The 21,124-nt window shown below is 47.5% G+C and overlaps 1 protein-coding gene and 1 non-coding gene across 2 annotated transcripts; one reads left to right on the forward strand and one right to left on the reverse strand.

Moving 5' to 3' along the window:
- Positions 1–7,415: 7,415 nt before the first annotated feature.
- On the reverse strand, positions 7,416–7,497 carry TRNAS-UGA. The gene has a single exon. It is a non-coding gene; the product is annotated as a tRNA-Ser (tRNA).
- A 5,970-nt stretch (positions 7,498–13,467) lies between these two features.
- Positions 13,468–14,462, forward strand: LOC125547940. Its single transcript, XM_048711670.1, has one exon. The coding sequence runs from the start codon at positions 13,643–13,645 to the stop codon at positions 14,288–14,290; it is 648 nt and encodes a 215-aa protein (XP_048567627.1). The 5' UTR covers positions 13,468–13,642; the 3' UTR covers positions 14,291–14,462.
- The last annotated feature ends 6,662 nt before the right edge of the window (positions 14,463–21,124 follow it).

Genomic DNA, 21,124 nt, shown 5'->3' on the forward strand with positions numbered 1-21,124 from the left:
TCTTCAGGCCGCCGACCACCGTCGCATCGTTGGTGGACGCCATCCGCTGCTGCTGACGGCGCTCGAAGTACGCCGCCCAAGCCGCATGGTTGTCGGCGGCGTACTGGGGGAGGGAGAGTTGGGCGGCGGTGAGGGAGGCGCGCACGACGTCGACCTCCTCAACGAAGTAGGTGGATTTTGCCACGGCGTCGGGAAACGGGGGAATGGGGACTCCCCCGTTGCTGAGCCTCCAGCCCGTCGGCCCGGTGCGCATGTCTGGCGGCGTCGGGATGTTCGCCTGGAATAGGAGCCAGGACTCCTGTTCGCGGAGCGTGCGGTGGCCGAAGCCGTTGGCCGCTGCCTCGTCTCCGGGGAAACGCTCGGCCATCGGGGAGGGGAGGGAGAGGGAAGGGGCTGGGCGGCGGCGCTCGGGAGAGGGGAAGGCTCGGGGCGGTGCTCGGGAGAGGTATAGCTCGGCGGCGAGGGCTGGGCTGGTGTGGCCACAGGCGAGCGAGGCCACCGGCTTATATAGTCGTGCCGCGCCCGTGTGTACGCGTGCGAGGGAGGGGAGGCGTCGGCGCGCCGTCCCGTGACGCGCCGCCCATGAGGAATCAATGGCAGGGCTGACCGGCGGCGGCAGCCTTGCCATTGATTCCCCGCGGGAACCGAGGCGTTGGGGGAAGATGAGGCGCGGTGTCGCTGACGCGGCTGGCCCACGGCTTTTTTGCACCAAAACCACTCGCCCTGGCACCCCCGGGCGCCACCCAGCGCGCCGGGTTCGGTTTGGATCCGCCGGCGCTGATTTCGGCCCAGGCCGGCGAAAATCGGGCTCCTGGGGGCATGACTGGGCCGTTTTTCAGCGCCGGCGCAAAAAAATCGCCTGGGGAGGCCTTCCTGGAGGCGCGGTTGGAGATGCTCTTAGATACAAGTGCTCTTGCATGTTTTCTCAAATAAAAATCATCTTCATATGCCAAATTAAAAATAGGAGTTAATCCACTAGAAACAGAAATCATAGAAATATGGGACTTAGATGGAATCGGAATGGATGGAGTGTAGGGATAGAAACAAACAAACCTACACTATTAGAGAAAACCTTATACACAGAACTTTAGCTGTAGCGCGTGTTAAAAAAGCACACTGGTGCTAAGTAGCAGTAGCGTGCTGGTGTAAACGGCGCTACAGATACAATTGTAGCAGTAGCGTGCCTGAAGATAAAAGCGCTACTACTAAAATTCCCACGGCTTAGCCGATAGGCTACATATAGTAGTCGCGATCTACGTAGAACCGCACTACCGATACTTGTTTTGTAGCAGCGCGTTTACGAACAAAGGCGCTACTGCTAACGAAAATTAAATTAAATGGAAAGCAAATAAAAAAAGAGAAAGGAATAGCAGTAGCGCTTGTTAAAAAACACGCTATAGCTATCGTAGCAGCAGCGCACTTCCTGGAACGTGCTACTGCTACTTTTGACTTAACCGCGCAGTTCGTTCTTCCCCCACGGCCACTTCCCCCAAATCCCTACTCCCCCGCTGTCGCCGCCCTGCATCCGTCGGCCGCCGCGCGTGACTCTTCGCTCTCCGCACAGCCTCGACGCCGCTCTCGACCCCGACCCCGACCTCGACGCCGCCCCCGACCCCGACCTCGACGCCCCCTACATCGCCGCCCTCCGTCGTGTGCCCGCCGCCCCGACCCCAACCCCGCCCCCGACCTCGACACCGCGTGCCCCTCTCTCTAACTCCGCCGGTGCCCGAGGTGAGCACGCCCTCCTCCTCCCCTACCTCTGCCTAGCTAGGTTTCTTAGGGTTAAATTTCAGAGTTCATCTAATTAGTTAGGGTTCATCAAATTAGATGCTAATTATGGCAGTAGTTGTTAAATAGAATTAGTTTTAGAGTTCATCGAATTAGTTAGGGTTAAATTTTAGAGTTCGTCAAATTAGTTAGGGTTAAATTTTAGAGTTCATCAAATTAGTTAGGGTTCAATAAATTTTAGAGTTCATCAAATTAGTTAGGGTTAAATTTTAGAGTTCATCAAATTAGTTAGGGTTCATTAAATTTTAGAGTTGATCAGTTAGGGTTAAATTTTAGAGTTCATCTAACTAGTCTTTTTTACTGTTTTTTAGTAAGTGTTTAATAGAATTAGTAAGAAAATTAATATAACTAGTTGAACTAGTTTATTTTTAGTAAAAACTAGTTTATTTTTATTTATAGTAAGTGCTTAATTGAACTAGTTGAGTTAATACAACTATTTTATTTTTAGTACGAAAATTAATAGAACTAGTTTACTTTTTTAGTTAAAGCAATTATTCCCGCATCGACGTCGACGATGCCTATCCCGCATCCTCGTCGTCGAGTCGGCGGAGGACACCTACGTCATCAGATGGGTCATGTTCGGGACTGGGCTCCACCGGAGTGGTACTGGGAGGCGCTACCTACCGGGGGGCGCAAGTTGGTGAGGAGTCAGCCCGTCGTTGATCCGAACCTTCTTTGGTGGCGGTCGCGCGGCCCAGTGACGGTCCAGAGGCTCGTGGACCCCGCGGAGGTGGTGCGTCACCGTGTCAGTGAGGAGGACGCGCACGTCCGTCGCTACGTTGGAGCACAAGTTCTCCAATACCTAGCAGGTTCTCCAGGGATCTCACTGAAGCTATGATCCTGTGGTGGTTCCTTCTCTGTGGGTGTCCACCGCCCATGCCGATACCCGTCGTGCGCTAAGGTTTTAGTTGTATTAGTGATGTTATATGTATGATACTATTCGGGATATATTAGTGATAATATTCGACGATGTACGGATGCATGAGATGATTTACTTTTGCTTATTGAATACATGCTAATTTAAATACTTATTTTATTTTACGATTTGATTTTGCTTATTGAATGCTCATGACAATATGAGTCCTATAAGATATTTTGAAGTGTATATCTTCTGTTGCTCAAATAGGATATGTGCTTGTTTGCAGGTTACACCTCCGAGTGGCCTATGTTTTGCCTAAGTGTTGATTCATTTCCGTTTCGGCAAATTTCAAGCGCTCGATATGTCCTATTTTAACAAAGGTCATGCCGGATTTTTCCGTGAATTTTGGCATGACTTGTGCCAGAATATGTAGGAAATATCGAGTGCCCCGGATTTGTGTGTTGAGTATCCTGGTAGTTGTCTTCGATTGATTTTCAATTAATGTTTCAACTATGAACATAGGAAATGTCTGACGACGAAAAGGATTTCGGTATTTGCAAATACTGCGAAGACGAGCGCGGCCTATGCGACGGAATCTTCCTAGATGATGATAGGCGCTTCAGCATCAAACTGGACGAGAACTACGAAGTGGATACAGTAAGTCACAACGGCAAGTCTTTTTTCGTAATTAAGCATGACATCTCCTTCATTTGCTTCAAATTATAATTTAATTTTTTTACTATTCTACTAGCGTATCCCCTGCCATGCAAGAGTTTTTGTCTTGGATAAGATAGGTTTCAGTCGTACTATGGAGGTAAAGAGAATTTACTTGAAGACCGAGCATGGTCGTATTTTCCACGCAAAATTATACAACGCAGACGACTACACCTATTTTGGATGCAAAACTTGGCAAGTACTATGCATGACTTATGCATTTGAGTCTGACATGGTTATCACCTTTGATATTCATCCGGAAGATGATATTGAAGGTAATATCGACATCTGGGTCGATGTGCAGACGCCTCCAGTTATACCATTATGTGAGTTTCTCAACCATATTTATGTCTTTAATATTTTTTATTCAAAAATAGTTGACAACTAATTTCTATTGTCAGCTTATTTCCGTTCAAGCAAACATGTCCAGCGCTTGGTAGACAGGACCTACTACTGTCCCAGGGCTGAACTAAACTGAGAAGAGATAAGTCATTATGTTTCATGGCTTGACGATCTTCATACTTTCAAGACAAATTTTCTTCCTGCACTTAGAAATGTTAGTACTCAAAACGTGCGACCAATAGTGTTCATACTGAACTACAGTCACATCTATTTAGGAAAAATGGTAAGATTTTTACTATTTGTCCTCAGTGCATTTTTTGCATACATTATTTTTTAAGCTAAACTTCATTGCTAAGTATGTTACTATACGATGTTCTTCAACAGGGACTCCCGATAAATGTTGTGCCTAATTGGATCGAGACTAAAGGTACTATGAATATTGTTAGCTTACGACCAAGATATCCTACAATGCACTTTAGTGCATTCAGGATTTCTAATAGCGAGGAATGCTTAATAGTGAAAGACTGGAGCAAAATTGTGAACGATCGCAGAGAAGTACTAGGGGGCAGCAATCAGAAGCGCATCTTACGATTAGGAGACAGGTTCATCTGCATGCTCCAACTTGATGAAGGAGGAGAGCTACACATGTTTTATATTATTTTACCTGAGAGAGAGCAGCATGAGTGATTAGCTAGCTAGAAATGAATTTGAAGATGATGATATGCTACACTATGACTATGATGATTAAATAGTTAGTGTTGGTGGTAATGACTATGATGATTATTATTAACTAGTATTGGTGGTGATTAGATAGCTACCGCATCTAGTGTTGGTGGTGATTAGTTAGCTAGAATGAGTTTGAAGATGATGATGTGCTACACTATGACTATGGTGATTAAATAAATACTGTCGGTGGTAATGACTATGATGATGATTAAATAGTTTGTGCTCGCGGATTAGATTCAAGTGGAAGCAACATGTGGTGCACATCGAAAGTACTACTAGTCCAAACTAGATCAAGTTTGGATTAGTAGTATACTTTTGACATGCACCATATATTGCCTCCACTTGAACCTAATCAATCTTCATTTGACACACTGTTATGGACATAATGATATAAACCTCATAATTGGTATTGTACCAAAATTTGTATAACGGCATATAAATACACTAAAAATGAAAAAAAAGTATTAGTAGCGATGGAAAGTAAACACGCTACAACTATCTAGATTAGCAGCAGCGCGGGGTAGAATAAGCGTTGCCGCTATGTGTCTTAGCAGTAGCGCTTGTCGCACGCGCTACTGCTAAAGTAATAGCTGTAGAGCCTTATTGGTAGCGCGGCTGCCCGTGTTACTAGTGGGCATTAAACCCGGGCTACTACTAGGGTTCCCTAGTAGTTCTAGAATAAAAAAACTATGATGTCGACATGCCATCGTTAGTTGGTTCGGGAAGAAGAGGAAGCTCATGGTGTTGTTGTACTTAACAAAGGATTGATCGATGCCAGAGAGGAAAAGAAGGAAACAAAGAGATGGAATTTCCACTGGAGCCTTGGAGTCTGGAGACTTACATCTCCTCGAGATGAATGGCTGGACGGGGGATTGGCACATCAGGCAATCGGGTGGTCTGCTGCTTCATCACACATTTGTGCGTGTTGCCCATAAGCCAATTAAGTTGCATGCCAATGACTGGCCAGCTCAATGGGCCGCACTACAATTTAGAAAACTGAAGGCCACACAGCTCGCACTCCCATGGGCTCGACCCTTACTCAATATTCTCAATCCCTCCACTCAAACTTGTTGATACTTTGGGACTTGAGAGAGTAAGACCCGATCTACACTTAGAAGAAACCAATTCATGTTCCTTACTCGATTTCTTGATCAACACCTATTCAAAAGCATTTACTATTAAAATAATAGATGCCGAAATAACAGGACAATCTTCAGCTTTTTTATTATGTATTTTTAGACATGAGTTTACAACCCTGAATTTCGATGTACACAATCATCATGCCCTTAATTTGGGGGGGTGGCCGTCATGCTTGCCTAGGCCAACCCGTTGAATTTTATTGTGACGACGGAATAAAGCTTTGCAAGATTATCTGGAAAAAAAACTGGTTGAGTTGTTGTGCCGCCACTTCCTTTTTGTGTGTGTGTGTGTCTTATTTACTCTTTGAAGTCCTCTCTCTGTAAAGAAATATAAAAGCGTTTAGATCACTTTCGAAAGGAGTAAGTTGGAACAGAGGAGAGCAGCTCGGGAAGAAGTGAGTCAGGACAGGTGTCTTGAAGAGGACAGATGCGAGTTTTGAGTCTTTGAGGAAGAAGAAGCCAACCTTTACGGCTTTGAAGCAGCCGACACATAACAGCGAGCACCGATACCTCCACACAACATATCACCATTGTTCTTCTGTTGCGCATGCCCGATACCTTGCAGAAACGGGGAATAAAACCCTGGAGCGGTTCAGAATCTAATCTCCCGACATGGACATGGGCGCATGGATGCTTTTTTTTTTGAAAAATCACCGGGGGGAGCTCCCCACCTGAATATATTTCTCAATCTTTGCAATCCATCGTGCGAGTGATTACAAAGAGGTGAATTACATAGGCACGTGTAAACGTGAGGACAGGTAAGAACGCCAAGGAGGCGGCCTGTTTTTCTTCTGGCTTTCTCATCCGGTGAGTCCAGAGCATAAGGTCTTGTACTATGTTTGTGAGAGTGGTGATGCTGTGGTGGTCTTGCTGCCTGAAAGTCATGGCATTCCGAGAGTCCCAAATTTTCCAAAGAGTGATGAGCAGTACCGAGTTCCAAACCCGGTGATCCATAGCGGCTGGAGTGGGGCAAGCCCAAAGATCCTCGATGCCACCGCTGGGTGTGAAACCCAGCCTTAGCCAGATGCGCTGGGCTAGGGGGCAGTTGAGGAAGATGTGAGATGTATCTTCACCATCGAAGCCACATCTTGGGCAGACGGCATCAGAGACAATATGCTTGTGCAGGAGGTTTGTTTTGCAATTTAGTCGACCTCGAAACAGAAGCCAGGCGAAGATCCTGACCCTAGTAGGGACTCGCGACGACCAAATAGGGATGGAGTGGATGTCCTGTGAGTCAGCCTTGAAGGTGAGGTCGTATGCCGCCCGTGTGGAGAAAGAGAGTATGGATGGTGAGAGCACATATGTACTGTGCGTACGCACCTATATATAGCTGATATAGAAAAGCAAGTGGGGATTGCAGAAACGAAATAAAAAGTTGAAAAAAGATAAGCGTCGACAGCAGTAGGGACTCGCGACGACCAAATAGGGATGGAGTGGATGTCCTGTGAGTCATCCCTGAAGGTGAGGTCGTACGCCGCCCGCGTGGAGAAAGGGAGCATGGATGGTGAGAGCACATATGTACTGTGCGTACGCACCTATATATAGCTGATATAGAAAAGCAAGTGGGGATTGCAGAAACGCACCTATATATAGCTGATATAGAAAAGCAAGTGGGAATTGCAGAAACGAAATAAAAAGTTGAAAAAAGATAAGCGACGACCAAATAGGGATGACGTGGATGTCCTGTAAGTCATCCCTGAAGGTGAGGTCGTATGCCGCCCGCGTGAAAAAAGAGAGCATGGATGGTGAAAGCACATATGTACTGTGCGTATGCACTTATATATAGCTGATATAGAAAAGCAAGTGGGGATTGCAGAAACGAAATAAAAAGTTGAAAAAAAGATAAGCGTCGACAGCAGGGATCGAACCTGCGCGGGCGTAGCCCAACAGATTTCAAGTCTGTCTCCTTAACCACTCGGACATATCGACTAATCGGTTTATAAGCGCACTGACGAGCTAAACAATGTTTGGCATAATACATCTCTGGGCCGGCCCAAGCGCCAAATGGGCCTTAAGGCCGAGTCGGAGGGGAAAGAGAGAAGAAGAACATCAAATGTCTGGACGACAGATTCTCAAAAAAAAAAAGTCTGGACGACAGAACTTCCGATATCGTACACTCTAGTCTGTTCAGAGTGCTTCGAAGCGATTGATCCATTGCACCCCGGAGCGGAACCATATACAAGGAAGCTATTACAACACATCATCATTTACGGAAGAGCGCAAGCAATTTCGAATAATCAACTTTTTACCGACGACTAAACTGAATCGATCGAGGAGCGTAGTCCATCTAGCCGAGGATTATCTTTCTCGTGCGTGCGTTGTGTCGGTCACATTTGCAAACCTGTAGGTCGCCAGAGCCACCTGCGGTACCGAAGAACACTCATCTCTGCTCAAACTTACATGTTCAGAAATATAAACTGTACGTTGAGACAGAGGATAACCGAATGAACCTCTACAGCGAACGATTACTCGCCTGCTGCTCCTCTAAAAAATTAAAAGGAAACAGAAGATCGCTCGCCTACTCGTGGACAACAGTTACTCTCACGATCTCCTTCCCCTGCTTCTGCCATTCCCGAGGAGATAGATATGGCAGGAGTATATTGTTTGCAGACGCCATCGTTCTCCTGCCGTGCTAGCTAGCTTTGCCTTGCTTTGCTTCCACGCAGCAGCCATGTCGAATCGCCGGCTCCATCCCTCTTTACCTCCACGTCGCCGGCCCCATCGGCCGTCGCCTTTCGCTTCGTGTCACCGGACGCTACGTGCCGCTACTGGCTCATGCTGCTGCTGCAGCATTCAATCCCTAACCAACTGCTTAACCGCCCGCCCAACTGCCGCCTGCTCCTGCCGGCCGGCGGGCCGGCCCTGCTGTTCCCGAGGCGATGGCTACAGATTCACGGCGGCAGAACGAACGCAGGGCGGTGCGCCGGTGGGGCGGCAATGGCATGGGCAGGGAGAGGAATAAACAGAGGGCCTGCTGCTCCAGTGGATTACCAGAGGAGTGAATCCTTCAAGTGCACCGTCAGGCACACTCTGGAGGTAAAGAAATGAATGTCGTTGGTCTAATGATCTACTCCTAGCTTGGATGTGCGCAAGATCATTAATGAACGGACGACCTAGATTTTGTCATCCCCATGTCGGGCTACTCCTAGGCCCTATCTTACTTGCATCAAGAATCGGGAACCCAAAAAGATTCACATTTTTCGCGATGGATGTGGTAGGAGTATCATCTATCCACAACAAGGCAACACGGAACTATGCATGGCACCGTGCGCACATCAAAGCGAGCGGGGCAGACCTAGGTTCAGATTCGCTGTTCCTCGTTCGTCTTGGAACTTCTTTTTCTAGCCTCGATGTTATATTTTCTTCTTGTTTGGCTTTTATCTGCAAGTTGTAGACCTTCGGGTCTTATCTGTAAGGACGCCATGTTTCTAATTTGTAGTACTTGGTGCTTAAATAACACGCATCGATGCACATTTGCCAGAAACATGGTTATACTCGTTGGATGTTAGATCAAGATTGACATAGATTTAGATCTAAATAAAATCTAATAAATTTTTTTGCACGAGAGAAAAAAGATGACCAACCTTCATGGCACCTTAACTTAATTTTATTTGTAATAAGGACTAAAAGAAATGCCGGAATTCGAAGAGCGCATGAATGAAATGCCACCTCCACAGGTACATAAAATGATTTAAGAGAAACAACATGGAGCCTAATGCTCCAGAAAATGAGGTTTTACCCTCCATGCCCTAGATTTTCAATCAAATTTTAGTCACACCTGAAGAGCATTCTGTCTTACAACTTGGTAGCTCCAACCTTATGATGCAGTCACCCCAAGAGCTGTCATGCAAAAGTTTCTTCACATCTAGCCCATCCTGAATCCTCGGACAGCAGCAGCTGCACTGACTACAAAATGAGATCCCTCTTCAATTTCCTTGTCGACCTTACGTGCGAGCAACTGGCCTAGACCCTGCTCTATTTTGACCCAATTGATTAAATTAGTTGTTCCTACAAGCATTCTTAAGTGGGCAGTGTCGTGCCCTGACCCTGCAAGCATTGAAGGCCCAGCGTGCCGTTAGGTGAAAAGTCCAGCTGCCCTCCGCTAATCCACACATAAACAAAAGAGCTGATGGCCTTCTTTAAAGACCATCCGATGACAGTTCATCGACCACAGTACTGCATTGATGCTCCATGCACGGTCCACCCCTGTGTGTAAGCAGTGTACGAATCGAACCCCACTTCCATTAACAAGTTAACGACACCATTAGGCTTTTTAATGGCGATCATTAGATTAGCTTCCCCCAGATAAAGGAGGTCGAAAGCAACTCCATGCATCGATCTGCAGGACCCTGCAGTGTATGTGCAGCAGGTAAGCTGCGTAGCTCTTTGAAATGTGTCTTTTGTTGCTCTTGTTGTTGTGCAAATGATGTATGTTCCCCTGCAGAGAAAATAAATCAAAAGGGAAGTAGTATAATGGACTCATGACTCAACTATGTAGTGATCTTTTCTTTTAAAAAAATCATGTTGTGATCTCGAAAAGAAAGGAGAATATAATGAAGGACTCAATCATGTTTGTTTGTTTTTTGTGGGGAAACTTCCGATCTATTTATCCATTGTCAAGTCAGTTTAATGAACACCGAAAATAACAACAATTACATCCAGGTTCATAGACCACCTAGCGACGTACAACTATGCTTTATCTTAGTAAGGTAGTCTCTGTTACTGAATTTGTGATTCTGTTAGTGAATACTATGATAATTATCGTATAATTTTGATCCTATTAAAAAGGGCCACATAATTACGATTTTACCTGTCTTCGTCTAGCTTGTTTCTATGTCTTCATGGCCATTTTTCAGCAGCGGATTTAATAATGGTTACCCTAGTATCATCATCTTTTTTTTAGCTAGGAAAGTATTCTTTTTTAATTTTCTTGCCGAGAAAATATTATCATCTCTTATCATAATTACGCAACCACTAAGATTATAGGAGACAACAAATTCAGTACTGTTGTAGCCTCGCGCGCTCGTGCTACAAGGAGGCCGGCGAGAGAGCGCGACGGTATTGGTGCACATAATACTACGTATTTAACCGCTGTGCTTTTCATAGCAGCTGGGAGGATCCAAAACAGAGATCTACGTACGTCGTTGGCTAGGTCTATCCATCAGAGAATTTAGTTGGAGCAAGCGATCGAGTACGCTCCAGTACTACCAATGATGGACCATGCATGTCTAAATCCAGCTTCCGTGGGCCAAAATACGGAGCACTTATTATGGCTGATGCATGGGATGGGCTCACGCTCGATAATTCTAAACACACGGACGATTACGGGGTCTCTCTTCTAACTAATCTCTGTCCCCTCTGATTTTCAGACGGGGTGGGCCCCTTCACCTGATTTGATCCAATCAAAAGATCCCATGCAAGCCTCTCCGTTGATCCCGTAATACCCCGTCCATGTGTGTAGCATTGCTCGCTCACGCTCCACGTAGGCTCCTCACGCGGCGAGGTCTGTCGGTATTTGTTTACCAAATGCTAAACTGTTTCTTTTTTCTGAGAATCAAATGCTAAGCTGTTTTAGATGAGTACCGACGTTGGTGTGCTACGCGTCTGTCGGCTTACCTTTTTAAACATCAGCCCAGTCGCGAGTATCCGCCGCATCGAACGGCCGAGCACGCCTCCACCATTGCTTCTTGCATAATTATTTTTACAACAATATTTTTATTGTAAAAGAAATGCAACCGAGGGTTTGTTCCAAAAAAAATCCGCAAGACAGGTTTTGATGTAAAATATAGAGCCGTCATAGACCATTGCAACATTGCATATGCTTCAAAAGCATAACCCCTGTTGCGGAAGCACGTTTGACGAAGGATGGTATGAGAGCACTTGGACGCGTGTCATGCAGAAAAAAGGTGGCAGATGCGGCCCCTGCGATCCACCGGGTGATGGCAAGTGTTTCCCTAGATATATCATACCCACCTTATCATCACACGCACAATATATTGAAGATTGACGATACCATCACAAACGCCTCGTTGTTATGGAACTATCAACTTACGATGTTTCTTTTTTTTTAAACATCATATATTAATCAAGTAAGATTAATACAATCATTCTTGACATTATCCTGTCACACAAGACATAACTCTACTACAACAGGATTTGCCGAGCTCCGACGAATGAGGGGTGATGATGGTAGTGCTCGAGCAAACAGGATGGAAATCCCAAGCCGACAAAAGCACCTCACCGGAAAAATCATGAGCCACAATCACAATCAAAAGTTTAGATATAAGGACCCTCATAACTGACGAACGTTCGCCACAGAGGGTTGCATACGCGAACGTTCGCCTGGCAGTTTCAGTGGATAGGAAGAGGGGAGAGGTGGCAGTTTATTAAGGCGACATGGCAGTTTCTCTATCAGAAGACAATTTTCATTTAAAACTACAGTTATTTGATCTCGTTTTACAACTAAAACTGCCAGCAAAGATGGTTCGCTTGCCAACCCCCCTACAGTGAACATTCGCCAGCTACTATTATCATAAATATAAATGTCGCAATATCGTTTTTATACTGTAATTGCATATTACTGTAGTATAATTGTTGGTCGGAGTTTTTCTTGCCTAATCAAAATACAATGTTGTAGGGGTTTTTTGTCAGAAAACAAACTATTGTGATTTATGCTGCTGTCAACGGCCTCTGTGATCGAATGCCACTAGACAGAATTTCTCAATATGAAAAAGCCATTCTAAATACTATTAATCCAGAATTAAAAAATCCTTCTTAGAAAAAGGTGGCTTAACTAATGAAAGAAAGATGGAACTAGATGCTTCTCTAAAAGAAAGCACTTTGCCTTACATGTGAATTAATAAAAAAAAGGTTGCCCCTTATTCGCAGATGTAGGAAGAAGCCTCGCCAACTGAACCCCGGTAGGCTATTTTGGACTTTTTCACATAATTAGTACAGATGGATTTTCGTGACATGTGTAAACCAAGCTGCTGAGAGTCTACCGCTTGAGTTTTTTTAGATCTTCTTTTAGATGAGATCTTTTTTCTTAAGATTACTCATAGGTATTAAACTGTCGGAAGCAAAATTCCAGGTTTTCGTAGGTCTTATGTACCACGTTCTCCCATAAAAAGGTGCATGATGCATCTACAATTTTAAGTTATCATATTTCATTTTAAGTTATCATATTTCGCCTTTACAAGCGTATTTCTTTTATTTTTTGTGGGAAGCGTATTTCATTGGTTAACTATAAGGCAGAACCGTTACTAATATTTGATCTTTTCTGTGTGGTTTATACGATGCACAGATTGTAAACAAAATTTTAATTAGAAATTTCATGACGTTGCTTGTATATCGTAGTGTGGATTGCATATTAATGAAGTAATTGTTGGTAAGAAGCTTGCCTTAGCTAATCACAATGTCGTATGCAAGTTGTGCATATTTCAGATAATTAAGATTTTTGTAGTAGGACCGGTCCATCTAGATTTTTTTTTAGGGTGGTCCATCTAGATTAAGTTGTAGATATATCATGGACGCTTTCATTGTTTTGGAATTATTGAAGATTTTTCAGTGATGTTTATTTGTGGGAGATGACCCTTCCGTCGACTACAAATCGCCTATATTGACCCCATGATTTTTACAATTTACTGGTTCAGTCGCTTAAATGTATTCAGATGAATAACTGTCTGTGTTCATAAGGTGAGTGTTCGTGTGTATATGAAGCGATGCCGTATTTTTGCAACGGGTAGAAAATAAATTAATCCTGCTTAGCTCATGGATCCAAACAGTGCGAGGTCAAAGGTCGTCTCTGCATCGTGGAATCTCGGACAGCCGACCAGTAACAAAAGTAATCAGATCAGATACGTACTAACAGCAGCAGCGGGAGACGTGCAAACGGCCAGCCAGCACACTTCTCATTATTAATCCACCCTCTCTCTCTCTGCTGCCGACGAGCATAAAACCCCACACTCGCCGCGCATCTCAGTGATCACTTCCTCCTCCTCCTCTGCAAGACTCCAGCAACTTGCAAGGACGCGACCCTGCCAGAGCAGAGACACGTCGGTGCATCCATCCGTCCATGGCGGCCACCGTCGGCAAGGAGAGGGAGGAGGCGGTGGTCCACCCGAACGCGAGGCAGGGGGGCAAGCTCCTCTCCAGGCTGCTCACCAGGGACAGCTCGGCCGCCGCGCCGTCCTTCCGGGTCTACTACGGCGTGGCCTCCGCCGGCGCGGTGCCGTTCCTGTGGGAGTCGCAGCCGGGCACGCCCAAGAACGCCGTCTCCGACGCCGCGATGCCGCCGCTCACGCCGCCGCCGTCCTACTACGCCGCCGGAGGCACCGCCGCCGCCAAGAAGCACGCGGCGCGCAAGGCCGCCGCCGGGGGCAAGAGGTTCAGGCCGTCCCGCATCCTGGGCTCCATCCTCATGGCGACGCGGAGGCGGGGCCGGACGGCGCCCTCGTCGGTATCGCCCACCTCATCCTTCTCCTCCGGGTCGTCCTCGTCCTCCTCGACGTCGTCCTTCCGCCGCGCGGGCGGCAGCAGCAGCAGGCTGCACTCGTCGTCGTCGTCGTCGTTCTCGGACGACGAGGAGACGGCCATGGCGACGTGCTTCAGGGTGCGGCAGGAGAGCTTCCGGGCGCTCAAGGGCTGCCGCGTCGCCGTGACGGTGAGGAGCGCGCTGGCGTCCGTCGGCGGCGGCCACGGCGCCGCAGTGCAGAGGGTCTAACCGCACTGAACTCGCCGTGTGCAAGGACGCGCGTTGATACTACAGTACTTAATGTCGAGTGGAGTTTTACCCAAGTCGTGTGTTGGTTTTGGTTAAGCTTCTGTAATGCTGTGGTAGTGTATATGAAAAATAATCGATGAGCATGGCTATGCATGTTCACAACTTCAGATCAGATCTCTCATCTCCATTTGACCATTTTTCATCATTTATTTGTGGTTTTCTTTTCTGTTAGGAATAGTGTTACTCCATGTTTGAGTAGACCCACTGAATAACTCGAGTGTTATCCTGGAAAGTTGATTTCTTCTTATGCTGCTGGTGTGTTGGTTGGGACATGAATGCTCAGCAGTGTTGGAAACTGACAGGTCCAGAATTCGTGGAATAAAGAATGTCTATCAGCCGAACAAAAGATTAAAGAACCCTTGCAGCCTGCATGCCAAATCTGTGCTTTTCCTCTCTAACGAAATTATTTTTCTGGCGCTGATCGGACAACTGTGTGAGCTGAAAAGGAAAAAACTCCTTGCTTAAAAAAACGAAAAGGAAAAAACGCACGCAGAACTGTTCTGTACTTTTGTGGGATGTTTGCTGCAGACTGCATCCCCTGTCATTTTCCCTGCACACACGAGAATTGTTTTCTGCATCCTCGTAGTTGCTGCCATTTGTACGCTCTCTCAAGCGCATGAGGAAGAAGTAGAAGAAAATCATGTTTGCGTAATTCAGAAGAAGAAGAAATGGCCACTGATTTGATGCTCTAAAAGCATCCCTCGTCAAAAACACGTGCGGGGAACTGTCGCTTTAGCGCGCGCGGAGCGTTTTCGTGCGCTCCAGCGAAGGCGGAAAACTAGCGCGCGGGAAACGATTGCACGCGCGGGAGAAAGCGGTCAGCCGCGCGCTAGATTTGGCGCACCGCTTTCGGCGCGCCTATAAATTGGGGCGCTTGCCACGCGCCCCCCAGACTGCCACACGTGCTCTCCCCGCCGCCTCCGCCGCTTCCTCTGCTGGGCTTTCTCACCTTGCCACCGCCGTGCCACCATGTCGCATGTAGACGTCATCCTCTCTCCTCTTTTCCCCATGCCTGCGTCACTCCTGGCGGCGGCTCAGGCGGAACCCTAGCCGCCACCGCCCCCTCCCCTACTTCCTCCTCCCTCGCTGTCGCTGGAGGACGCCGGCACGCTAAGTCCGGCCGGCAGATGGCGGCGGCGGGGCATTTCCTCGCCCTGCTTTACGCTCTCGCGGCAGGGGAGGTTCTGCTCCTCCACGGCCTCTGTGCGGCGTGGCGTCGCCGGCGCCGACGAGCCTCCATAGCGCCGTTTGGTGGCTCTTCTCCGGCAGGTCTCGACGGGGTGGCGGCCCCCTTTTCCTCCTGTCCAAGCTCGTCCGTGTGCTCGTCGTCGGATGTGGCAGCTTGCCGGATCTGGCCAACTCCGACTGGTTCTGGTCCCATCGGGAGGCTACCCTGGTTGGGGACACTGGTCGTCAGCGTGGATGCGGTGTGTGTTTGTTTTTTTTGGGGGGGGGGGGCAGCTTCCGCGGATTTGGCCCGAAGCTCGTTCTGGCGGGTCGGGGATGAGGTGCCAGTGCTCCGGCTCTGCTTGGTGTTGTGCGTCCACCCCGCGGTGGAGGTCTGCGGTTGCCGGGGCGGCGGCCCCGCATTTGGTGGTGGCAGCTACGGCCAGGGGGTGGTGAGTGCCTGGTCGTGGCGGATCGAGGGATCCCGCAACCAGATCGGAGTCGAACGGCGGGCGCGCCCAGGTTCCAGCAGCGCTGTGGCTGCTGGCCTGGTGGTCGCACAGGCGGTCTCGGCGAGGGGTCGGCACTGGTTGGAGGTGCTCCCCTTGGTGCTCTGCGAGGTTTGATGGGCGGGGGTTCATGGCCGGCCGGTTCGGGTAGTTGGTGGTCGAGCTTCACCGGGAGAAATCCTATCTCCGGCCTTTGCGGGAGACTGGAAGCGTTGCTGCTGTGTGCTGCTCCTCTCCTCTCCCCATGGCATTGGCTCCGGAGGAAAACCTCATATCTACGTGATTTGGCGATGAAGGCGTCTTCACGTCTTCTTCCTCCTTGAGGCATCGTCTCGGAGCCGACTACAACTAGAGGCTAGTGGTTGGCGGCATCTTCGCCGCATGGTTTGCTGAGGCGGCCGTTTCGGGGGCATGGATCTCTTTTTGGCAACGATGATGGCGTCGAGAGGATCTTGGGTCGCGGCTCGGACTTCGGTAGTCGGATCTTCCCGGCGTGTCCGAGGTGCTTCTCCGTGGATTGCCTGGTTGCTTTGAAGTCGGAGCTACGGTGGAGCGAGTCTAGGTGGTGACGATGACAGGCGCTCGGTGGTCAGGAGGCACGGTCGGCACAAGTCCTGCATATTTCCCTGGCGATGCTTGTTGTCAAAGTCGGAGCTGTTAATTGTTCGTTCGTGTGGCCATCTGTTGGTACGTGCCGTCGTGGCTTATGTTCCATGTCGATGGCCAGGTTGGCCGGTGGTGCCCATGTCTTTACGAGTTGGGTTGTATCGGTTTTAGCCAAGTTTTCTGTCAATTAACCGAGCAATTCTCACTTCTTCTTAATCAAGGAAAATGACAAGTCATTTGCCTTGTTTTTTTAAAAAAAGGACACTGTGTGACTGTGTCAAGTGCGATGGTCCTGTGAATGCACATGATCGCAGTACAGTGGGTACATGCTGAGCCCGCCCTGAGCCCCTGAGTAGCGTGAGATCGTGAGGAGTGAATGCACATGGCTGCAATACATGGAAATATTTTGGTTGGGATACATCAATTCCAGAAGCAGAAAGTGTTCGCTGTGTCTAGTGCAATGGCACTGTGGCCGCACATGACCGCAACACATACAGCGGTACATGCTGAGGAGTAAGGGCCAGCAGTAAGTGCATCTTTGGCTATCGGCCATGGAGTCGGCTCCTCTGCCGTACTGCACCCTGCCGTTGGCTCATTGACGCATGAGGCCGAGCCCACATGTTAGTGGATTGACGGCACGAGGAGCTGCGTCCTTCGGCCATAGGTTGCCCCATCTATGAGGAGACCCAACAAAATAAATACAATTTTGAACAATTCAGTGGTTCTTCCTGGCCCCAACCAGCTCACACTCGCCAAATGCAAGTATATTAGTGGACTGGTGGTACCGTAAGCTGGTGCGGTTCATGTTAAACCGGGCAGGTTTACCTTAAGTAACCCGAATCCGAGACGAACCTTCTATGATTAGTTTGATGATGATAGTGAAAACTTGTGTGCAACGAACGGGTTTCCCGCTGCCACGGTCACGTGAATGTGAATCCCCCTTCCCGTCTGCTTCAGATCCGTTTCGAAATACTGTTTCATACTTCAGCAACGACTTGCTTGGTTTTGTCCGTTGGTGAGATGTTTTTGTCTACTCCCTCTGTCCGAAAATACTTATCATCAAAATGGATAAAAATGAATGTATTTAGAACTAAATACATCTAGATATATTCTCTTTTATTCATTTTAGTGACAAGTATTTCCGGATGAAGAGAGTACTATATACAATTATAGTTGTTGATCTGTTGACCTGGGCAGAAGGATCGATCGTGGCTTGTTCGTCTGACCTGGACTTTGGCAATGCCATGTGTCGCTGTGTTTGCATCTTCGCGGTTTGTATCAAGTGATGTACTGTGACATACTACAGTAGTAATATAACGGGCATGCACTTGCACTGTCTCTATCGGTCACTCCACCGAACAATGGCGTGATCCCGTTCCGTTTTAGTTAGATCCGTCCTAACAGCCATGCACGTATGCAGCTCAAACATGCGCGTTGCTATGCTATTGATTAAGCACTTTTTTTTCCTTTTTTTTTTGCGGGGAACCTGATGAAGCATCTGCCGCTGTGTGTGTGTGTGTGGGCCGAGCACCAAGAATTAGGGGCGGGCCATCTTCTGTTAATAGGATATTATAAACTCCATGCGTGCACGTCTAGCATTTACTAGATTCCCAAACGGCAGCCTAATTAATTACGTGCAGTTTATGTTGCCGGATACAGCCTAGCAGTGACAATTCACACGACACGACGAGCGACCGACCGACGCTTTGCACCCACACGTGCACCTCTTTTTTTTTCGAACCAACCCCTGGTTTGATGGTTAGAGTGGGTGTGGTATCCATAGCTCACCAGAGTTCAACTTCTGGTGCTAGTATTTATTTTTGGATTATTTTTAAGATTTTCGGCGATGCGCATTCAGTGGGAGGAGATGTTCCCGTCGATGACGAGGTGCCTATGGTGACTTCGTAAATTTCAAGATGATATGTCGGCTCAGTCCTTCGGAGGTGCTCATAGGGATAGGGTGTGCGTGTGTGCGTGCATAGGGGTGAGCGTATGCGCGTGTATATGAGCATTTGCGTTTGTACTGTGTTAAAAAATATAGTTGTACCACATGGCATGTGTGGTCAGCTATCTTATGCTAAGTTAAGACAAGTATTTGTGGAAGAAGAAGAAGAAGAACAGGAAGAAGAAAAACGAAAAGAAAAAAAATAGCTGCTCTTTTTTTCTTGAAACGGAGACAAAAGATTTGCCTCATTCATTAAACAAGAGAGAAGAGTTTTAGGATGTTACAAGTGACCACACACACAACATGGCAACTACTCACGCACAACAATACACCCCAGCTTTTTAGCACCCGTGAGAATCCAAAGCTTGGCGCCATCGATGATAGCACGAAGGAGGACCGGACGCGGTGCACTCTTGCAACGGAAGAACCGGGCGTTACGCTCGTTCCAGATTGTCCAATAAACCAACATTGTAAGGGAGGCCAAGGCTTGTCGATTTGGGTTTTGCAAGCTGGTTTGTTTGTCTCGCCATTCCAAAACGGATCCATCCAAGTGTTAAGAGGAGGTGTCCATGTGTGCAAGACCGAATTCAAGGATGACCGAGTTCCATAGCCGAATGGTGTAACGGCATTTGTAGAAGAGGTGCGCGCCCGCCACGCCTTCATGCCTGCAGGGCGGGCAAAGCCTACAGTTTTCCCACCCACGCCGCTCTAATCTGTCGGCAGTCCAAATCCGGTCTTGGATAGCGAACCAAGCGAAGAATTTAATCTTGGGAGGATCCCAAGCCTTCCAGATCATAAAGTCCATAGACGAAAGCGTCAAGCCGAGGAACTGTGCCTTGGATGCAATGGCCGCCGAGTAGATCCCGTTATTGGCATGTTTGCAGATAATGTCATCGTTAGTTTGTGTACCCAGGTGTAGATCATGCATCAACATCCATAACGTGAAGAATTGGCAGATGTGGGCAACGGAAATGACGGTGTTGCGATTGATCTTAAGAATCCAAGCATTTGCATCGAGGGCCTCACGCACTTTCCAATTCTTACGCGTGGAGGCATCGTATATTAAAGGAGCAATGTCCCACGGTTTCCGCCCAAAAAACCACGGGGAATCCCAAAAGGATGTTTTGGCTCCGTTGCCCCAAATGATGGTCGTTGAGGCATATAAGAAGTCCATGTCGTCCTCCGTGCACGGGTTCCCAAGCCCCACCCATAGCTTGTTTGGCGTCTTTCATTCATACCAAGGCCATCTAAGACGTAAGGCCTGAGCAAACTTGTCAGTGTCTAGAACCCCAAGACCTTTGTACTCCTTGGGGCGACGGACCACCTTCCAATTCACTTTACATTTGGCACCGGTCGTCTTATCCGAACCAGACCAGAGAAATGCCCTCTCCAATTTGTTGATGTTGTGAAGAGAGCACGGTGGCACGATGAGGGGCGTGATGGCATACACTGCCTGGGAAGCAATGACTGATTTGACAAGTGTCGTGCACCCAATGGTGGGGATGTTTTGTCCGTCCGAAGTGACAAGTTTGTCGGCCGCCTTGTCTTCAAGGTACTGGAATAGAGGAAATATGCCCTAGAGGCAATAATAAAGTTATTATTTATTTCCTTATATCATGATAAATGTTTATTATTCATGCTAGAATTGTATTAACCGGAAACATAATACATGTGTGAATACATAGACAAACAGAGTGTCACTAGTATGCCTCTACTTGACTAGCTCGTTAATCGAAGATGGTTATGTTTCCTAACCATGAACAAAAGAGTTGTTATTTGATTAACGGGATCACATCATTAGAAGAATGATCTGATTGACATGACCCATTCCATTAGCTTAGCACCCGATCGTTTAGTATGTTGTTATTGCTTTCTTCATGACTTATACATGTTCCTATGACTATGAGATTATGCAACTCCCGTTTGCCGGAGGAACACTTTGTGTGCTACCAAACGTCACAACGTAACTGGGTGATTATAAAGGAGCTCTACAGGTGTCTCCAAAGGTACATGTTGGGTTGGCGTATTTCGAGATTAGGATTTGTCACTCCGATTGTCGGAGAGGTATCTCTGGGCCCTCTCGGTAATGCACATCACATAAGCCTTGCAAGCATTGCAACTAATGAGTTAGTTGTGAGATGATGTATTACGAAACGAGTAAAGAGACTTGCCGGTAACGAGATTGAACTAGGTATTAAGATACCGACGATCGAATCTCGGGCAAGTAACATACCGATGACAAAGGGAACACCGTATGTTGTTATGCGATCTGACCGATAAAGATCTTCGTAGAATATGTGGGAGCCAATATGAGCATCCAGGTTCCGCTATTTGTTATTGACCAGAGACATGTCTCGGTCATGTCTACATTGTTCTCGAACCCGTAGGGTCTGCACGCTTAAGGTTTCGATGACAGTTATATTATGAGTTTATGAGTTTTGATGTACCGAAGGAGTTCGGAGTCCCGGATGAGATCGGGGACATGACAAGGAGTCTCGAAATGGTCGAGACGTAAAGATCGATATATTGGACGACTATATTCGGACA

The sequence above is a fragment of the Triticum urartu genome, chromosome 3 (assembly GCF_003073215.2).
Source record: "Triticum urartu cultivar G1812 chromosome 3, Tu2.1, whole genome shotgun sequence".
Classification (NCBI taxonomy): domain Eukaryota; kingdom Viridiplantae; phylum Streptophyta; class Magnoliopsida; order Poales; family Poaceae; genus Triticum; species Triticum urartu.

Coding starts and splice junctions, on each gene's coding strand:
- LOC125547940 (XM_048711670.1), top strand. CDS start 13,643: ATGGCGGCCACCGTCGGCAAGGAGAGGGAGGAGGCGGTGGTCCACCCG.